General features: G+C 43.5%; 1 protein-coding gene across 2 annotated transcripts in view; it reads right to left on the bottom strand.

Moving 5' to 3' along the window:
- Positions 1-3,579: 3,579 nt before the first annotated feature.
- The window catches only part of LOC106609416 (PRKC apoptosis WT1 regulator protein), a 92,179-nt gene continuing 77,028 nt past the window's right edge, over positions 3,580-18,730 (bottom strand). The window contains exons 4-7 of one of the 2 annotated variants that reach the window (XM_014208216.3): positions 17,223-17,257; positions 14,636-14,759; positions 12,219-12,323; positions 3,580-6,993 (exon numbers count right to left, since the gene is read on the bottom strand). In XM_014208216.3, coding sequence (XP_014063691.1) covers positions 6,907-6,993; positions 12,219-12,323; positions 14,636-14,759; positions 17,223-17,257 — 351 coding nt within the window. In that variant the 3' untranslated portion in view covers positions 3,580-6,906. The remainder of the gene's footprint in view (positions 6,994-12,218; positions 12,324-14,635; positions 14,760-17,222; positions 17,258-18,730) is intronic. The other variant, XM_014208218.3, reaches the window with a different exon arrangement.

Genomic DNA, 18,730 nt, shown 5'->3' with positions numbered 1-18,730 from the left:
AGTGTAGGTTGTGTGAGTCATTCTTTGAATTTAAATTCCTTCGAAAGTTGAAGACATTGGATATGTATGTTATTTCAACTCGTTTCTTCCACATTATTAAAATACGTAGCGCTCAAGGTAGTTTTGTCCAGCAAATAAAAAAAGTGGCAACAAAATTCCCAGTCTATATATGAGGTATTCTGTCATTAGTGTTCTCACCCAACAATGCAAAAGATGTTGGTGGAATTAGCAGCCAGGCAGGTTGTGTGTGTCTCTTCATGGGTGTGCGCAGACCATAGTTTAGAAAGATTGATCGGGATTCGCATCATAGCTCGTTGCTATGGTGACCAAAATGATCTTTTGGAACAGCCAACTTTATTCCCAGCTGAGAAAAGAGGTACTGAAGCCTGTTGTGCTCTGGTTCTAATCATGGGACTTGACAATTCCATATCTTGTATGAGGATTTCATGAGTAGAGTATCGACAACTGTACACAAATACTATTGAACACATTCTGACTTACACAATCCATGTTGAGGCTGATGTAGTTCATTTTGAGGATGCAGCTTCAAGGTGACATTGGTGCCTCCAACGCAACAGTGATCAGGACAATGAGGCACCAGTGGATTAAGAAAATAAAATTACATGTTATAACTACCATTACTACAGTGCCTGGCTATCCAACTGTCCTGCCTTAAAGTGAACTTGACCTCAAGTTTGACAAAAGACCACATACAGAAATTCAGTTCGAACAATATCTCTTGTCCCACTGGCCATCACAGACCAATGTCTATGTGGGTTTGAGGAGAGGCACTCAACTAAGAGGAAGAGAAACTGAAACTGTCATTTCAGAATGCAGATGGGCACTCAGCAAAGCCAAGAGGACATGCTGTGCTTCCGTTTTTACTTAGATGTCAGCCCCCCACCCCCAAAAAAAGTAGAATATAAATATTAAGTCAACAAGAAAGAGGATCAACTTCATCAAGTCTTACCGATTCCTTATTATACCTATGTAGCCCCTGAAGGGACTCTTATCAACAAAGGGGTTTTATTGTCTTCCCAGGAATTCAACGTTCTCTGTGTTGTCTTGCCAACCCCTCATCACACCTCTGAGAAGCAGAGCTTCTGTTGTCTTAACCTCCAATCAGATATCAGACCTATAGGATGTAAACTTTACAGTAATAATATTGGTCAACAATTCCGATTTTGAATCGAAACTACTCAAGATGTTATAAAGGGGTCTTAAAATTCATTGTTTCTCTCTTTTGTTCTAGACCTGCGTCGGTGAGATACACTTTCTTCCTTCCTTCACCCCAGGGACTCTTAGTGCATGGTCTTTTAGGCTATGACCTCTCACTCTCCATGAGCATCCTTCGAAAAGTGCCTTGTAATGCTTGTTAATGCTTCGTAGCTTAAGTTTGTGCCTTGTATAATGTAGCATTCATCTTACAAATTAATGGAATACACTTGTATTTCGAATTTCATTCCTATTCCTTTCTTGATTGCTTATTACTAACTCAACAATAGTCTATTGCATATTTTATCTTTATGGAATCAGATAAAACAGGCTAATTGCATAGTCTTATCATGGGTCACATGAGGTATATACTGTAACTATCCCACTATACCTATAGGTGAAATGGCAGTAATATGCAGTATATTCTATCATATTGAAATGCTTGCAGAGTTTTACAAATCACATAAGACATACTGTATCAGAAATGTAATACTACAGCAATAACATATAACTTACTATAAGCCTAACCAAAGTACACAAACACCAATAACGTGTGATTTACACCAAACCATATCTCAGTCATTGCTATGGTAACAGTTGTGGGAAAATGAAAGTATGAGAATCTATCGCCCTACGAATCATACAGTTGTAGGAGTTCTGTGGTGAATGAAATGCCTTTGGTCTGTCAATGGTTTATGTTGCTTATTGGTGTGAAAATGGCACCTTTCCTCCTTATTGACGTTTACAGGGCATTTCCGAAAGGGCAGCCCAGCTTGTGGCCGTGGCCCTGGTGTGTTGAGGGAAATGCATGGGTCTTGTGTTTTTCCACCTCCCCCTCTCTCTGACATGGTGTTTGCGTTTCAGAGCGTTGGTGGGAGAGCACAAGTTGAACAAATCCCTCACTAGTCCAGCAGCAAGCCACAGAGGTCCATCAGGCTTCCACAAATGCCAACGCTATTAATCTGTGTTACAAAAGTGCAACGTGTGGGAGATCTCGTAGGTTCCATATCAGTAGAACATGATCTACTGGTTACAAAAGGTTTTAGAAAAATGTTATCTTATTCTAAACAAAATTCTATATGGGCAATATTTTTTTTTAGGAGGCATTTTTCTGAGCAGATGGTTCCAAGCCAGCCAGCCAATTCAGGAGAGACGAAATAACCCACATATATTCTCTCCCGCTATCTCTCTCCCCGACCCCTGCCATCCTCAGCTGGGTGAGTGGTTCCTTGCACCAGAGATCCCAGAGATGGAAGAGATTGGCTCTGAGGACCAAGAGCAAGAAACTGCTGATAATGAAAAATGGCCTCCTTCAAGAAACAAGATAAGGGTTTGTTTTATTTTTTCTCCAATGACTATCAGTTCCACAAGATCAAATGCATTTCGGTGTACACAGATGTGGCCATTCCATCCATATCAACTAGCCTCCAGGCCTCATCTCAGTGAAGATCTTTAAGGTCTTCACTGAAATAAAAAAATGCTACCTCTGTTACATTTCAGATCTACCAAAAAAACGGAGTTATTCCTTAAAAGTACAAAGGTAAAATGATATCTGATAACGCTGCAGTCCTGTAATTTCATTAGTGTCGTTAGAGCTTTGATGAGAGCCCAACTGTGTCGTGTACAAGTAAGAATAATAATTACATTAATTTAGCATGAACAAAACCTACATACCTCCATTTTCTAAACATGTCCCCCTGAGGCTATGTGGTGGTGGTGAGGGCCTTTCAGAGGGCTGGTTAAGGAACAGATGAGGGGGTTTAAATGAAGTTACAGATAGTGGGTTGAAACTCAGTTAATGCTAGTTTTGCTAAGCAGAGGAGAAGCAGTCAAGACTATCAAGTTTGTGAATAACAAGACGGGAATAAAAGCCAAAGCAGGGAGTTTAAAAAGGAGATTATTTCACAAACTAGAGGAAGGATGAGGAATGAACAGAATCGTTTCAGGTCTCCTATAATATATTACTAAATCACACACACCTTACAACTTCCTATAAAAATGCTAATAGGAATGGTGCTGGGCCGCCCTGGGGCAGTTCTAGGAAGATGAGACAATTACCTTTACATTAGTCCTGATAGGAAGCCCTCCTGTCCCTCTTCTCTCAAGGTGAGGGAGACTAATGACTTGGATGGCATTGCTATATTAGTCCAGCGTCGCAGTGTCTTGGAGACGATGCTTGCCAGGGATGGGTGGTCCCTTCCCAGTCAGACTGCGAGGTGATTGGCGATGATGAATAACCATGGTCGGGGAGCACACAGTGTGTCTATTGTGACAACTGAACCACCGCTGTCACGTTACATTACCGGCTCAGTGGCATCGCATCATCACATCAAATTAGCCTTAATGAACACTAACGAGTCGACAGAGAGATAATCAAACTTTTATTAAATGACTTCATCTTTTGTACATGCATAATGTAGAGAGAGAAAGAGGTGTGTCCCTTACAGAAACAACATGTCACATGATCACGTAAAGTTCATGTGATAACATGTAAAACAACATGTGATAACATGATATTATGTAAAATAAATGTGACAACATGGGAAGCAAAATGTCAATGTGACACCATTAAACTACACTTGACACCATTTGAGTAAATGTGGGGATGGTGATGCAAAACTTAACATGTGAAAGCATGAAACTACATGTGACAACATTTGAGCTAGACAAAAACCTTCAGGGGACCATGACACAACATACCAAGAATTTTCCTAAAAACGTCCTGGGGAAAATCCTTGAAACAAACCGGGAACTAGATAAAACCTCCAGGGGACCATGACACAACATTCCAAGAACGTCCTAACGAGGTCCTTGGGGACATCCTTGGAACAAAACTGGAACTAGATAAAACCTCCAGGGGACCATGACACAACATTCCAAGAACGTCCTAACGAGATCCTTGGGGACATCCTTGGAAAACCTCCAGGGGACCACGACACAACATCCGAAGACAGTCATTGAGGAACATGTTAGGATGTTTGTAAGATGTCCTCAAGACCTTTGCTTTACCATTCATCCGGACGTAACATAATGATAAGTAAAGTAATTACATGGTATGCGAGTTTTAAAGTAAGTGGTAAGCTGTTCTGCTAAAATAGTTAAAACATATTTAATCAATGTCAATATAATTACATTAGACATGATCACTTAGTAGTTAAGTACTGACTTTTCAATATGACCCCACCTGGGATTTGAACTAACCACCTCTGGATTTGAGGTAAACTGATCTTTCTGCTGCACCACAAACTCTGCAGCTTTCCACTACACCTCTACACTTACCAAAATAGTGCCGACTACACTGCTATTTTAGCTCACAGTTAATCTGACTATTCGCTCATCATTTAATACATTTACTTATTTCAGCAAATTGGGGATTTTCTGTATAGTTGTCTAATGTTTGTAGGTGCATATTATTCTATTTTAATGTTACTCCTGAATCACTCCGATAAATATGTACTTTTAACAAAGCTGAGATTTACTTTGAAGTCCAAAGTGTAAGAATATGTCAGAATGCCATGAACAAAAAGGTTGTGAGTTGAAATCCTAGGTGAGGACATGTGGAATAATAATTACTGTATAAACAAACATAAACAATGTAATCATGTATGTCAAAGTGTGCCAAATATGTAAGTTGAAAACATGATGTTAAAAGCACTGTTTGTGTGTTCTAACAACTCTGTTTTATTTGCAGGGCATCACCTGTGAAATCTCAAGTGAAAAATATCCCCAAAAGATTCACATTTGAATCAAAATGTGAAAGGTTATGTGAAACATCATCACGTGAAGTGCTCCAAAAACACATTGTTTCACGTGTTTTTTCCTGTAAGGGCTGTGTGTGTGTGTGTGTGTGTGTGTGTGTGTGTGTGTGTGTGTGTGTGTGTGTGTGTGTGTGTGATATATATATATATATATGTGTGTGTCTACCGGTAAGAGGGGTTTCTATATCAAGACGTACCCCAGTAAAGTCTAAAAACCTAAAATCTTTACCACCCAGTGGGCTTTACAGAATACATGATGCAAGAGCCACACATTTGTTTCAGCACAAAAATGGGCCCCTGTATGTAATGCAAAGATCTAAATACGGACGGGGTAAAAGTAATAGAACTTCTCACAGCCACATCACTGTCTTGAGAAATCAAAAAGAGATGCATTTCAAAAAGTATGTTCCTTCAGTTGATTTGGTTATCATACAACAAAATGCACTGCAGTAGCTTACTCTATAACTCTTACTCACTATATACCAAGAGCAGCTACATCTATCAATATTGCAAACAAAACAAGTTGTAAACGCTTGAGTTACAGATGCAAAACGCATTTCAAAAGATTCCACATGTATTTCTACTGGGGTGTAACCCCAGTAGAAATACAATACTATAATATTTCATTTTCCACATTGAAATGGCTATAAAGCATAGAATTAATGAAAACAAATTGCTTGCTTTTTATGATTTATAATGGGGATATATATATTTGAATGACTTCAGGTTTAAAATATACCACATGGATTAAAATCAGGGCGTCAATTGGGTTTGGCAGAGTATGGCAGTCATCATATCCTAGCTCAACACCAACAATATAAAATAGGCTACTAAAATCATTCCAATCCCCATTAAAAGGCAATAGCAGTTTAGCGTATTATGACTGGAGTAAATTTTGCTTGTTTTTGCTGTTCTCTGAATAGCATTTTAGAGTTTTAAATTGTGTATAAAACGCAGTAAATAAAGCGTCAACTTTATCCCCCCCACCCATGTCACTGGCATACCCTAGGTTTAGCTGAAACGACCCCACTGATTAAAATGTACCAAGTAGAAATCGGAACAAGAGAGTAAAAGCGGCATCGACATGAACAGAAAAAGCACCAGGCTTTTTTTTTATTCCCTTGGGGAAATGGAACTAATGGATTTTCAAAAAAGACTTCCGTAACATGCAAGGCATTATGCCCACTTTGGCTGATGGTAGCAGGGATTTTGTCTTGAATTTGGTCTAAATGACACAGGCTCCATCACAGAGCCAGTTGTTTCACGTGCAGATGGAGACCAGGTTTTAGTGCTTTGAAGGACAACACAGCCTCTGACCTGACAATGCATTTACACTGTAATGATGCAGATAAACAGAAGCACAGAGAGCCGGTTGCACATAACCTAGGCAAGCATTATATACCCTGGTCGACAGATCATTAGAGTCAAAATGTCCAAGAACTCTTTAAGTTCCTAAAACAAACAAAACATCCCTCATGTGCTCGGTGATGCACCACGTACATTCAATTTCCTTTTTAAGATTCATCAAAAAGAACAACAAATCTAAATGGCCTATGTACAAGAGATTTACATTAAATATACCATCACAGAACCTCATTTAGACACCCCATGGGATCTAAATAGGACTAGAGCTTTCGGTGGCTTCAGTTTCCCCTCAGAACTGAATAAAAGCATCCTTAGGGAGGACGCTCAAGGTGCGTTTAAGACACAAAGGCTCTAGAAGCTACTCTTAAATGTCCTCTTCCACCCATCGACAACAACAGGGACACCACCGACACAGAGAAAGGACATGCTGCTGCTGGACTTGGAACGAGGGTGGAAAGGGAAGGGTGGGTGAGAGCAGGGGGTGTAAGGCCTTGAGGGGCACTCCGTTGGAGGGGTGGGGGGTGGTTTGTTTTCTTTTTGGAAGTGGGGATCCGTGGCTGGTTGGGTTCTACCTCGTCAGCTGGCCCACCACCTTCAGGAGAGTTTTGTTCTCCTGCTTCAGCTGCTCGTTCTCATCCTCAATGTCATCGAGGTCCTGCAAAACAAAAACAAAGGAGACAGCTCCACTTCAGCTTGATCTAAAGGAAGTCATATACCATCATTATGCAAGATCTGCCTTATTTTTACCTCAGAGGAGTTAGCTTGTCAGTTTAGAGAAAGATGAGAGAGCGAGAGGTGGAACGAAGAGTTTCACCTCCCGGGTCTCCCTTCAGCAGAATTGCCTTGAAAATAACGAATTAAACTTGAACAGCTCCAATTAGGCACAAATGAGGAGCCCTGTTGCCATGACGCCCTCTCATCAAAGCGCTGATCTAAAAGTGACACTTCTCATTTTCAGCTTCCTCCATCACTGGCAGCAGCGACAGGCGACCGTCAGGATTAGCTAAGCCGCACTTGTCGGAAACTTAAAAAGCGAGGTAGTCTGCAAGTCAAACACTGGAGGTCACAGAGCCACAGACATGGTGTGGCTACAGAACAGCTCACTGTCTGAGCTCTGACACAAGGGGAGAAAAGCCGTCTCATTTCGCATCAGACGGCTGCTAGATTCACTCGATAGCCATGACATTGTTTTTCTGGCCTCCGGCATACCACTTGAATGTTTTAAAGTTACAACCGACTAATAACTTTATTCACATTTCATTGAATCTCCCAACATAGATTATATCTACATGTACTTCAACTTGCATGCAACCTGCTTGAGCCTTTATTCTATGTAGCCAGAGTCAGATGTCCTCCGGGGTCATATTGTCTGCCAGCACCTCAGCCTTATCCAAGCCTTCGCTACAAACAAACTTTGCTAGTGAGTCACAGTTCAATCTTCAAGCGCTGCGAGAAAGAGACGCCACACTGGATCTGTTCCTTATCTCCTGCCTTCCCATCAGGCCTTGCAGTAACCGCTCAGAGGGACATTTCTGATCACTATCGCACCGGCGAGTGTTCCCAACGGGAGACTTCGTCTTATGAGGTCCTGTTCATGTGATGCTATCAGGGCTCTCAGATCCAACAGTTATATGGCCTCCTCCACATGACCAGATGGCTTATAGCCACTGCAGTCTCTACAGCCTATCTTAACGAACAAATGTGACGATAATAAAGACAGCCAGGCATAGAGGACCCTTGCAAGTTCCTGAAATGTGCAAAATCAACACTGACCAGCAACTGTATTTGTTGGCAGGGGAGACTCAGGGCTTGTTTGCATTGGAATGCCTCATCGAGGAGGCCTGCATACTCTCTTTTGGAATATTTCAGAGATGAAAGGCTTTTGGAGGCCTCCTGCTAGGTTTCCTAATGCCAAAAACATTGCCAAAACCTGTTACCCAGATAACAGGAGGAGGGGTCATGCGATGGGGAGATTCTGTTGATGGTCTCAGAGCGCTGGGAACACTGGAATACTGGCCTATGACTGTAGACTCAGGAAACAGAAACTCTGACCTCTGATGAAACCAACAGGAAAGAGACCCGCTGTTGATGTTTCTTCTCAATATTCAATGCCAGGAGCTAGACAATGATCTATGAAACCTTGTGAGTGAGTGAATGAATGCCATCAACCTTGGAAAAATACAAAATAACAACATCGGGAGACATGCTGAGGAATTTGTGTTTCTGAGGACCCCAGTATTTGCCTCTCTGTATACAGTGTGGGTCTACAGTAGGTATGGAGACAGGAGGTGGGGTATTTGCCTCTCTGTATACAGTGTGGGTCTACAGTAGGTATGGAGACAGGAGGTGGGGTATTTGCCCTCTGTATACAGTGTGGGTCTACAGTAGGTATGGAGACAGGGTGTGGGGTATTTGCCTCTCTGAATACAGTGTGGGTCTACAGTAGGTATGGAGACAGGTGGTGGGGTATTTGCCTCTCTGTATACAGTGTGGGTCTACAGTAGGTATGGATACAGGGGGTGAGGTATTTGCCTCTCTGAATACAGTGTGGTTCTACAGTAGGTATGGAGACAGGGTGTGGAGTATTTGCCTCTCTGTATAAAGTGTGGGTCTACAGTAGGTATGGAGACAGGGGGTGGGGTATTTGCCTCTCTGTATACAGTGTGGGTCTACAGTAGGTATGGAGACAGGAGTGTGGAGTATTTGCCTCTCTGTATACAGTGTGGGTCTACAGTAGGTATGGAGACAGGGTGTGGGGTATTTGCCTCTCTGAATACAGTGTGGGTCTACAGTAGGTATGGAGACAGGGTGTGGAGTATTTGCCTCTGTATACAGTGTGGGTCTACAGTAGGTATGGAGACAGGTGGTGGGGTATTTGCCTCTCTGTATACAGTGTGGGTCTACAGTAGGTATGGATACAGGGGGTGAGGTATTTGCCTCTCTGAATACAGTGTGGGTCTACAGTAGGTATGGAGACAGGGGGTGGGGTATTTGCCTCTCTGTATACAGTGTGGGTCTACAGTAGGTATGGAGACAGGGTGTGGAGTATTTGCCTCTCTGTATACAGTGTGGGTCTACAGTAGGTATGGAGACAGGGTGTGGGGTATTTGCCTCTCTGAATACAGTGTGGGTCTACAGTAGGTATGGAGACAGGGTGTGGAGTATTTGCCTCTCTGTATACAGTGTGGGTCTACAGTAGGTATGGAGACAGGGTGTGGAGTATTTGCCTCTCTGTATACAGTGTGGGTCTACAGTAGGTATGGAGACAGGGTGTGGGGTATTTGCCTCTCTGAATACAGTGTGGGTCTACAGTAGGTATGGAGACAGGGTGTGGGGTATTTGCCTCTGTATACAGTGTGGGTCTACAGTAGGTATGGAGACAGGAGGTGGGGTATTTGCCTCTCTGTATACAGTGTGGGTCTACAGTAGGTATGGAGACAGGGTGTGGAGTATTTGCCTCTCTGTATACAGTGTGGGTCTACAGTAGGTATGGAGACAGGGTGTGGAGTATTTGCCTCTCTGTATACAGTGTGGGTCTACAGAAGGTATGGAGACAGGGTGTGGGGTATTTGCCTCTCTGTATACAGTGTGGGTCTACAGTAGGTATGGAGACAGGGGGTGGGGTATTTGCCTCTCTGTATACAGTGTGGGTCTACAGTAGGTATGGAGACAGGGTGTGGGGTATTTGCCTCTCTGTATACAGTGTGGGTCTACAGTAGGTATGGAGACAGGGGGTGGGGTATTTGCCTCTCTGTATACAGTGTGGGTCTACAGTAGGTATGGAGACAGGTGGTGGGGTATTTGCCTCTCTGTATACAGTGTGGGTCTACAGTAGGTATGGAGACAGGTGGTGGGGTATTTGCCTCTCTGTATACAGTGTGGGTCTACAGTAGGTATGGAGACAGGGTGTGGGGTATTTGCCTCTCTGTATACAGTGTGGGTCTACAGTAGGTATGGAGACAGGGTGTGGGGTATTTGCCTCTCTGTATACAGTGTGGGTCTACAGAAGGTATGGAGACAGGGTGTGGGGTATTTGCCTCTCTGTATACAGTGTGGGTCTACAGTAGGTATGGAGACAGGGGGTGGGGCCTGTAGGCTGTCACAGATCTGACTCCCTGGTGCCAAGGAGAAGTAATATAATTGGTCTCTAGAGAAAGAGGCACATGACACAGCTGTCTCTTTACATTCAGAGTCTGTGGATATAGCCTAATGCATGGACTACTAAATGGTTACATAACATTCAGGAGCGGATAGGAGTGGAGATGTAGTAACTCTTGACTAATGATGAATTAATTACAGGCTGATAACCCTAGTGGTTATAAGTCACATTACATCTCAAGGGATGATTGAAATCAGACTTGCACTCCACAGTAGAAGGGTTTCTCTTAACCACAGTGTGTAGGATGTTGATTGGCATAAGGACTCTTGACTTATAGCAAGGGCCTAGTGTTTTCTTAAGACTAGATCCAATAGACTGTCAGGGAAGGGAAAATGTCATGTTTTGAAAAGAGCAGCTGTTTTAAGTTAGGAGGCACACAGCGAAACTCAAAAGTTGTTTCTCCAAACTGCCAAGGGGTGCAGGGGAGTGGAACTGAAGAGCTCTGCACCTTGAACGGGTCTGCATATCGTTTACTTCAGGCTCTGCAGACCAAAACCGGATGGGGTTACGACCCGTGCGGTTGACAATGAGTTTAAAATGTTGATAAAATACCAAATCAGATCCAGTTCAGAGGTTGGGGTACGGGAGATAAATAGAGCGAGAGAGAACATGAGAAAATCCCTTTTTTGGGGGGTGCCTGTGCGAGTGTTAATCCTTGCAAGCGCTGGATAATTGTAATCTTCTGCTTATCCGAGAAGCAGCTTTACAATATCAAGCTGATTGCCTGCAGATTGCCAAATTACCACGTCGCTATCGGTTCTATTTAGTCCTCGGCTTCACTCAACACAGCTGTGTGAGACTGAATATCTCCAAGTCTCCTCTGCAGTGCACAGTTACTAAAAATGACAAGCTTGCAACTGACAAATAAGAGAAACTATAATAACATTCACATAGAAATAGGTGTTATAGATCAGTCATTCTCATTGAAAGCAAGTCTAAGAAGTGGTAGATCTGTTCAATGTGTGCTATTTATATGCTTCCCTTACGTTACATTTTTTACTTTTAGTTTTGTACACCAGCTTTAAACAACTGAAAATGCAATATTTTGGGTTATGGAAAATATATTTCCCAACAGCTTAAACGGTACAATGATTCTCTACACTATACTTGCCAGTTGTCACATAAACTGAAATTAAGCGAACTATTAGAATTTTTGCAACCAGGAAATGGCAGAGCGATTTCTGCATAGTGCATCTTTAACTGTGGCAGTTAGACGTGGCAAGACAGAGTTGTCCATCAAAGGATTACTGGTAAAAAAAACACATAGATATACATTACTATACCTGTGTTCTAGACTAGAAGGGCACCATACATAATCACATGTTATAATTTAAGGAGCATACTATTAATTACTAATAATTGTGAAAGTAGATCTAGCCTTGTTGCTCTAACATCTGTATAGTAACCTCTTCAAAATACCTATAAATGACTTAACTCTCAGTGCCTTAGTGGTTGCCCACCCTAGCCCACCTCTACCCTCTCAACCTTGGGTGACCGGCTCCAACACTCCCCAGCCTAGCCCACCTCTACCCTCTCAACCCTGGGTGACCGTCTCCAACACACCCCAGCCTAGCCCACCTCTACCCTCCCAACCCTAGGTGACCCTCCCCAACACTCTAGCCCACCTCCACCCTCTCAACCCTGAATGACTGTCTCCAACACCCCCCAGCCTAGCCCAACTCTACCTTCTCAACCCTGGGCAAACCCTCTCCAACACTCACTCTATTCAGCAAGTCAATCTCCTCCTTCAGCTTTCCAATTAGGTCGTCTTTATCCTGTTGGGCTTTCAGCAGCTGCCCATTCTCCTGCCTCTGTCTGGCCAGCTCCTGAGGAAGAACGGACAAAGAGCTGTTTAACGTTAGAACACCTACTGCAGCACTTTGGTACGGTCCACACACACACAGACAGAGAGAGACAGAGTCAGAGAGACAGCGAGAGAGAACAAATATAGAAGCCTCAGCCATGTGGACATTAGTCACGTTGATCTTTACGCTGCTAAATGAAGGCTCGCCAGGAATCTGCCTCTCCAACTTATCTGTAGTAAAAACAAAGTTAAGCCTGAACTGGTTTCCATGGAAACCCACATAGCATGATGTCCATACCGTGGCAACCATAAACCTTCAGGACGTGGAAGATAAATGTTATTTTATGGAGGGTTACCCGAGTTACATGGGTAACGGAAGGTTCAAAGTAATACTTTCATTATCATGATGAATGACACTACAATAGGATACTCAAAGCAATCAAGGACACTGCACATTTGTCAATGAAATATACTGCATTTAAACAACAAGCCTGAGACCAGCGACAGAACTTGCTGAAATCAATACAAAACTAAAGTGCACTGACTGCTCTCTCGAACTCGCCAGTGATGTGCAAACTCTTAATTTACAGGCGTCGTGGCAAGTGAAAGCAGTAGTTTTTCTTTTACAAATGGACTGGACCGGGGTGACATTTGAGAATCTAAAAAGTGATTGAGAGGGAGTACAGAGCGTTGGGGAAGAGAGAACTCCCCCTCTTCCTAACTCCAGTAAAGTACATTCTCTGACTGAACACAGAGGAGTTATTGCAGACAGGAATATAGGAAGGGCTACATCTGATTGAAGATGAACAGCGAGGCCAGACTGGGCAGCCGCTCAAACGACTCAGAGGAATTCATCTTTTAAAAATAAATCCTCAAGATTTATCAGGATGCTGATAGACGCTTTAAAAACAATTATAGGTCACCTCTCCCCAGGCCCTGCTGCTATCAAAGTATCTCTGCCCCTGTGACGAACAGACAGACAACACAGGGCTTTCAGGAAATGTGAGATGAATATAGAAAGAGAAATAGCAGTAGACAGGAAGGATATCAAAGACCAACAATAAAATATCAAATGTACCAAGAAGCATAATAGTCATTCTGAAATAATCAACTAAGACATGTCGTATTTTAATATTTCAAACATCAGTCACATTATAAACATTAAGCATCTCCAATCCAAAATTAAATCTAGAATGAGCATCCTATTTCGCAACAAAGCATTCTTCACTCATGCTGCCAAACATACCCTTGTAAAACTGACCATCCTACCGATCCTTGACTTCGGCGATGTCATTTACAAAATAGCCTCCAACACTCTATTCAGCAAATTGGATGCAGTCTATCACAGTGCCATCCGTTTCGTCACCAAAGCCCCATATACTACCCACCACTGCAACCTGTACGCTCTCGTTGGCTGGCCCTCGCTTCATACTCGTCGCCAAACCCACTGGCGCATGGTCATCTACAAGTCTCTGCTAGGTAAAGCCCCGCCTTATCTCAGCTCACTGGTCACCATAGCAGCACCCACCTGTAGCACGCACTCCAGCAGGTATATCTCACTAGTCACCCCCAAAGCCAATTCCTCCTTTGGCCGCCTTTCCTTCCAGTTCTCTGCTGCCAATGACTAGAACAAACTGCAAAAATCACTGAAGCTGGAGACTCATATCTCCCTCACTAGCTTTAAGCACCAGCTGTCAGAGCAGCTCACAGATCACTGCACCTGTACATAGCCCATCTGTAAATAGCCCATCCAACTACCTCGTCCACATACTATATCTATCTATCTATCTATCTATCTATCTATCTATCTATCTATCTATCTATCTATCTTGCTCCTTTGCACCCCAGTATCTCTACTTGCACATTCATCTTCTGCACATCAATCACTCCAGTGTTTAATTGGTATATTGTAATTACTTCGCCACCATGGCCTATTTATTGCCTTACCTCCCTTATCTTACCGCATTTGCTCACATTGTATATAGACTTTTTCTACTGTATTATTGACTGTATGGTTTTTTTACTCCATGTGTAACTCTGTGTTGTTGTATGTGTCGAACTGCTTTGCTTTATCTTGGCCAGGTCGCAGTTGTAAATGAGAACTTGTTCTCAACTAGCCTACCTGGTTAAATAAAGGTGAAATAAATAAAAACATTGGATAGTGATGCTGGATAGACCTGCGTTGAAATTCAGTTGTCAACTAGTGAATTATAGGCCTAATGCAGAACCTTCCTCCAGCTATGCTTGCACTAATCCAATGCGTTCAATGCATGAGGGGGAGTGACCGAGTGCACACTTCTGGGGGAATGGTAGAGGAAGCCTAATTTTGAGTACCTTTTCCAGTTCCTCCATCCTCCTCTCCAATCCTCCGGGTGCGGCGGCGTTGCCGTGGCGGTTGCGGCGGTGTCGACTGTTCCCCCCCGCCGCCTCCTCAGAACCAGGACCCCCAGAGCTGCTGCTGCCACAACACACACATCAATACTTCTGACCAACACCAATGTCCATGCTTTCAACACTGACTCAGGTCAATAATAGAACTGGGTACGGTACACGTGCACAACGCGCGCACCCACACGTAGTTTGTGAAGTAAATCCAATAAGGAACGTGTAAACCTTTTGAAAGTTCCCTGACATTGAAAAGCATCACATAAAAAGTGAAAAGCTGTTGCAGCGTATGACTCAGAGCCTGCTGAACACACAATACACAGCTCCAACGGTCAAACTTAAGTCTGAGGAGAACAAGTATTTATACCTTTCTGAAGCTTTTTTACCTTCTATTCCATTAGAACATAAAAGCAGTCAGAGATGTATCTCGAAGGGCGAAGAATGGATTCTGAATATGAGGCAATTTCAATATGACCATCTTGAAGGCTGAGATGTGTAAAGAGCGCCCTGCATAAATCCACTCATGTCATTAGCAAACAAAGCTTCCCTATTCATCGGCTAGTGAAGAGAGGTGCTATGAGTTCCTTGGTCTGCAGCTAGTGAGGATCTCTCCCTCCCTCCCGGGCATTCAATAGACCAGTTAAGCTAAGATTGATCCCAGTCTCTTGGAGGAGTACAGCATGTCTGCATTACAGGAAAGCAAACTTCAATACTTCTTAAACGAGGTTGAATACCTACTTATGCTGAGCAGTAAAAAAATATACCATTTCTGAGACTAAACAATCACAAGCTCCCTAGAGGCAGAAATCAGATCTATCTCCCCTTCCATCTCTTTCTTTAGCCAGGAGGCTCCACCACTCATAATAAAAGACACTCAGATAATAATGCAGTTTTTTGGGGCTATTTGACATTTACTTCCTCAGTAACTCAGAGGCTGAGCCCACAGAGATTATTTTCACTCATCAGAACTAAAGAGTGTTGTGCCCATTGCTTTTGATATAAAGTCCTTGAAATGCTATCCTCGGCAAGTCATTATTTATTTTTTTGCTGAGGGTCTTCGTGGTCACTCTTCCCTTGTAGATGCAATCTCTCTCTCTCTCCTCTCTCCTCCCTCTCCATCCCTCCCTCCCCCCATCCCTCCCTCCCCCCATCCCTCTCCATCCCCTCCTCCCCCCATCCCTCTCCATCCCCTCCTCCCCCCATCCCTCTCCACCCCCCCCCCCCTCCCTCTGTCTCTAGGGCTTGCGGCATCTGCCAGGTACCCAGTCTAAACAGCCATGTCCTCAGTGCTAATCATCCCATCTGGTCCATTAGCTCCCCATAGAGAGCACATGGGAGACAGGCAGAGGCAATGATCCACTCCTGGAGGTCTCAGCAGGTGGGGGTTGGAGAGGAGAAGCAGAGCCAATAACAGAGTAGTAACCCAATGGCCACACACAACAAGCACTGAGATGCCTGGTGTGGTCTGCTAGCAGAGCCCAGGGGAACAGAAAAGGCCCATCCATCTTAAAGTCATAAACCATCTCCAAAGACTGACAACCAGCAACAGGCTGATCGCTATAATAGCCCATTTCGACCACAATGATAGTGTAGCGAGAGAGGATGGTGTGAATGCATTAGCAGCCTGTTGTATAGTTTCGTTGGCGTTCACAGAGACAGGGTTGTCCAATCTCTCAGCCATCTTGTGGCGCCCACTCTGCTCCACAACACTGGACCATCCGACAGTGGAGGCCAGCCAATCACAGGAGGACATCATTACTGGGCCAGATTGGGAGCGTCAGCCGGTGTGAACTTGGCCGGGATCACACAGAACTTAACAATTTGATGGTGATTGTCCTTATGCAAATAGTGGAAAAGAATGTCCAAATGGTGGTTAGGAATTTAGCAGTGTGGTGTCCAGCAAAACTGAGGTGTCAATGGCTATGGCTTTGGACATTTAGCAGTGTAGCAGGAAGATAAACTGAGGTGTCAATGGCCACACCATAGGCAAGAAATATACTGACTTGGTGTGGATTAATTGACTCATGTATGCTCCAATATGTCAATCATAGTAAGTGTGTGGTATAAAGTGGATGTAAGCTGTAATCAGCAACAACTCTTTCCGACCATGATTGAACTTCAACTCCTTATTGAGACATCGGATCGGCTAGATATGCCCTCATGTCACGTCAACGTTGCATTGCCTGCAAACGATAGTCTGAACAAAATGTACATGCCTGTTGTTGGCGTACCTAGAGCAGGGTCCGAGGTAGAGGACACCCGGCGAGTTAAGCTGCGTTTAAATCAAAATCTGGAACTAGATGTTCTGACAGGCACCGTAAACACAGAGGACAGTTTCCAATTGTGAAACTTTTAAATCTATTTAAGTACATGCAAGGTCATCTGCTATGGTAATTAAGGACCTAAACTGCTGCCTTCTCTTCCTGGTCTTCCAGGTTCTCTGTTTCTTCACTTATCACCACATTCACTCCCACCATACCAGAAACAATAATATACGCCCTCATTCTCAACAGAAGTAATAGGGAAGGTTTCTCACCTCTGGTGGTGGCCACTCCCGGATCTTGGAGTATCCTAGGAAAACAAAGGAGAACCATGTTAGAGGAAGTGGATACTCAGACAACAAAAGGACCAGGGTTCTTTTGTACAACATATTACATACTGGTTGGCTATGTCAGGGGGAGGGCCATTTCTAATTGCTAAGAAATACATGAACAAAGGCAAGGGAAGTCTATCAAACACAGAGGCGGATATGTTTGTTTGGATGAATACTATGCCCGAGGAAAACGATGATCTGTAGCTTGAGTTATGAAACTGTTTAGTCAGCATTTTCGTATTCAACACTTGTGTCCAGATTGTGAAATGCACCGAGGAGACTCTCTTAAAATAATCAGCTTGAAAAGCTCATCGCTGCCTGACACAAAGCCCACCTTTCCTCATTAATCTGCCTTGGGTACAGACAAACGCACATGCACAGACAGACAGACAGACGTACACGTACAGACGCACACCTAGGCTCACACACATACAGTGCAGGGGCATGTGGTTGTGTGCAACACAGAGACACGACAACAAAATAGCATTGCGTCAACATCAGCAGAGAGTCATCAGGAGTAGATATAACAGAAAGCCTGTATGTTGTGTATAAACCTTCCTGAACCTCTACTGCTGAATTGATATAGATAGCTCCTCTGAATCTAATATTTTACCTATCACCACACAGCCTCCAGTTGTACCATGCATACAATCAGTTGTGTAACGCGAGGTGCACACGTTAATCATTTTCCCCATTCTAGCAGAATCTTAGAGTTAAAGGTCCATACATTGGCAATGCCCCCACTGATCCCCGATGGTACAAAAATCGCATTTAAAAAAAAAAGTCAGGACCAGAGATGCATACACACTACGGATGGATATCTATTCATCCCCTCAGGCCCTGAACAGTGAGACTCCTCTGGTGTGCTCCTCCACTCGATCAGAGAGTGTGGTTTAGTTAGTGCCGGTGGAGGACCTTAGTCCCCATTGTTGCGGTCTCCCTGACAGCAGAACCAGAAAGGCCCCTTAATAAACTCTGGAAGAACTTCAAAAGGAATCACACTTACTTAGAGGCTTTAGGGCTTCAAATACACTGCTCAAAAAAATAAAGGGAACACTAAAATAACACATCCTAGATCTGAATGAATGAAATAATCTTATTAAATACTTTTTTCTTTACATAGTTGAATGTGCTGACAACAAAATCACACAAAAATAATCAATGGAAATCCAATTTATCAACCCATGGAGGTCTGGATTTGGAGTCACACTCAAAATTAAAGTGTAAAACCACACTACAGGCTGATCCAACTTTGATGTAATGTCCTTCAAACAAGTCAAAATGAGGCTCAGTAGTGTGTGTGGCCTCCACGTGCCTGTATGACCTCCCTACAATGCCTGGGCATGCTCCTGATGAGGTGGCGGATGGTCTCCTGTCGGATCTCCTCCCAGACCTGGACTAAAGCATCCGCCAACTCCTGGACAGTCTGTGGTGCAACTTGGCGTTGGTGG

Source organism: Salmo salar, chromosome 07 (assembly GCF_965601325.2).
Source record: "Salmo salar chromosome 07, fSalSal1, whole genome shotgun sequence".
Classification (NCBI taxonomy): domain Eukaryota; kingdom Metazoa; phylum Chordata; class Actinopteri; order Salmoniformes; family Salmonidae; genus Salmo; species Salmo salar.
The sequence above is the reverse complement of the archived record's forward strand: the minus strand, read 5'-3'. Positions and strand labels throughout refer to the sequence as shown.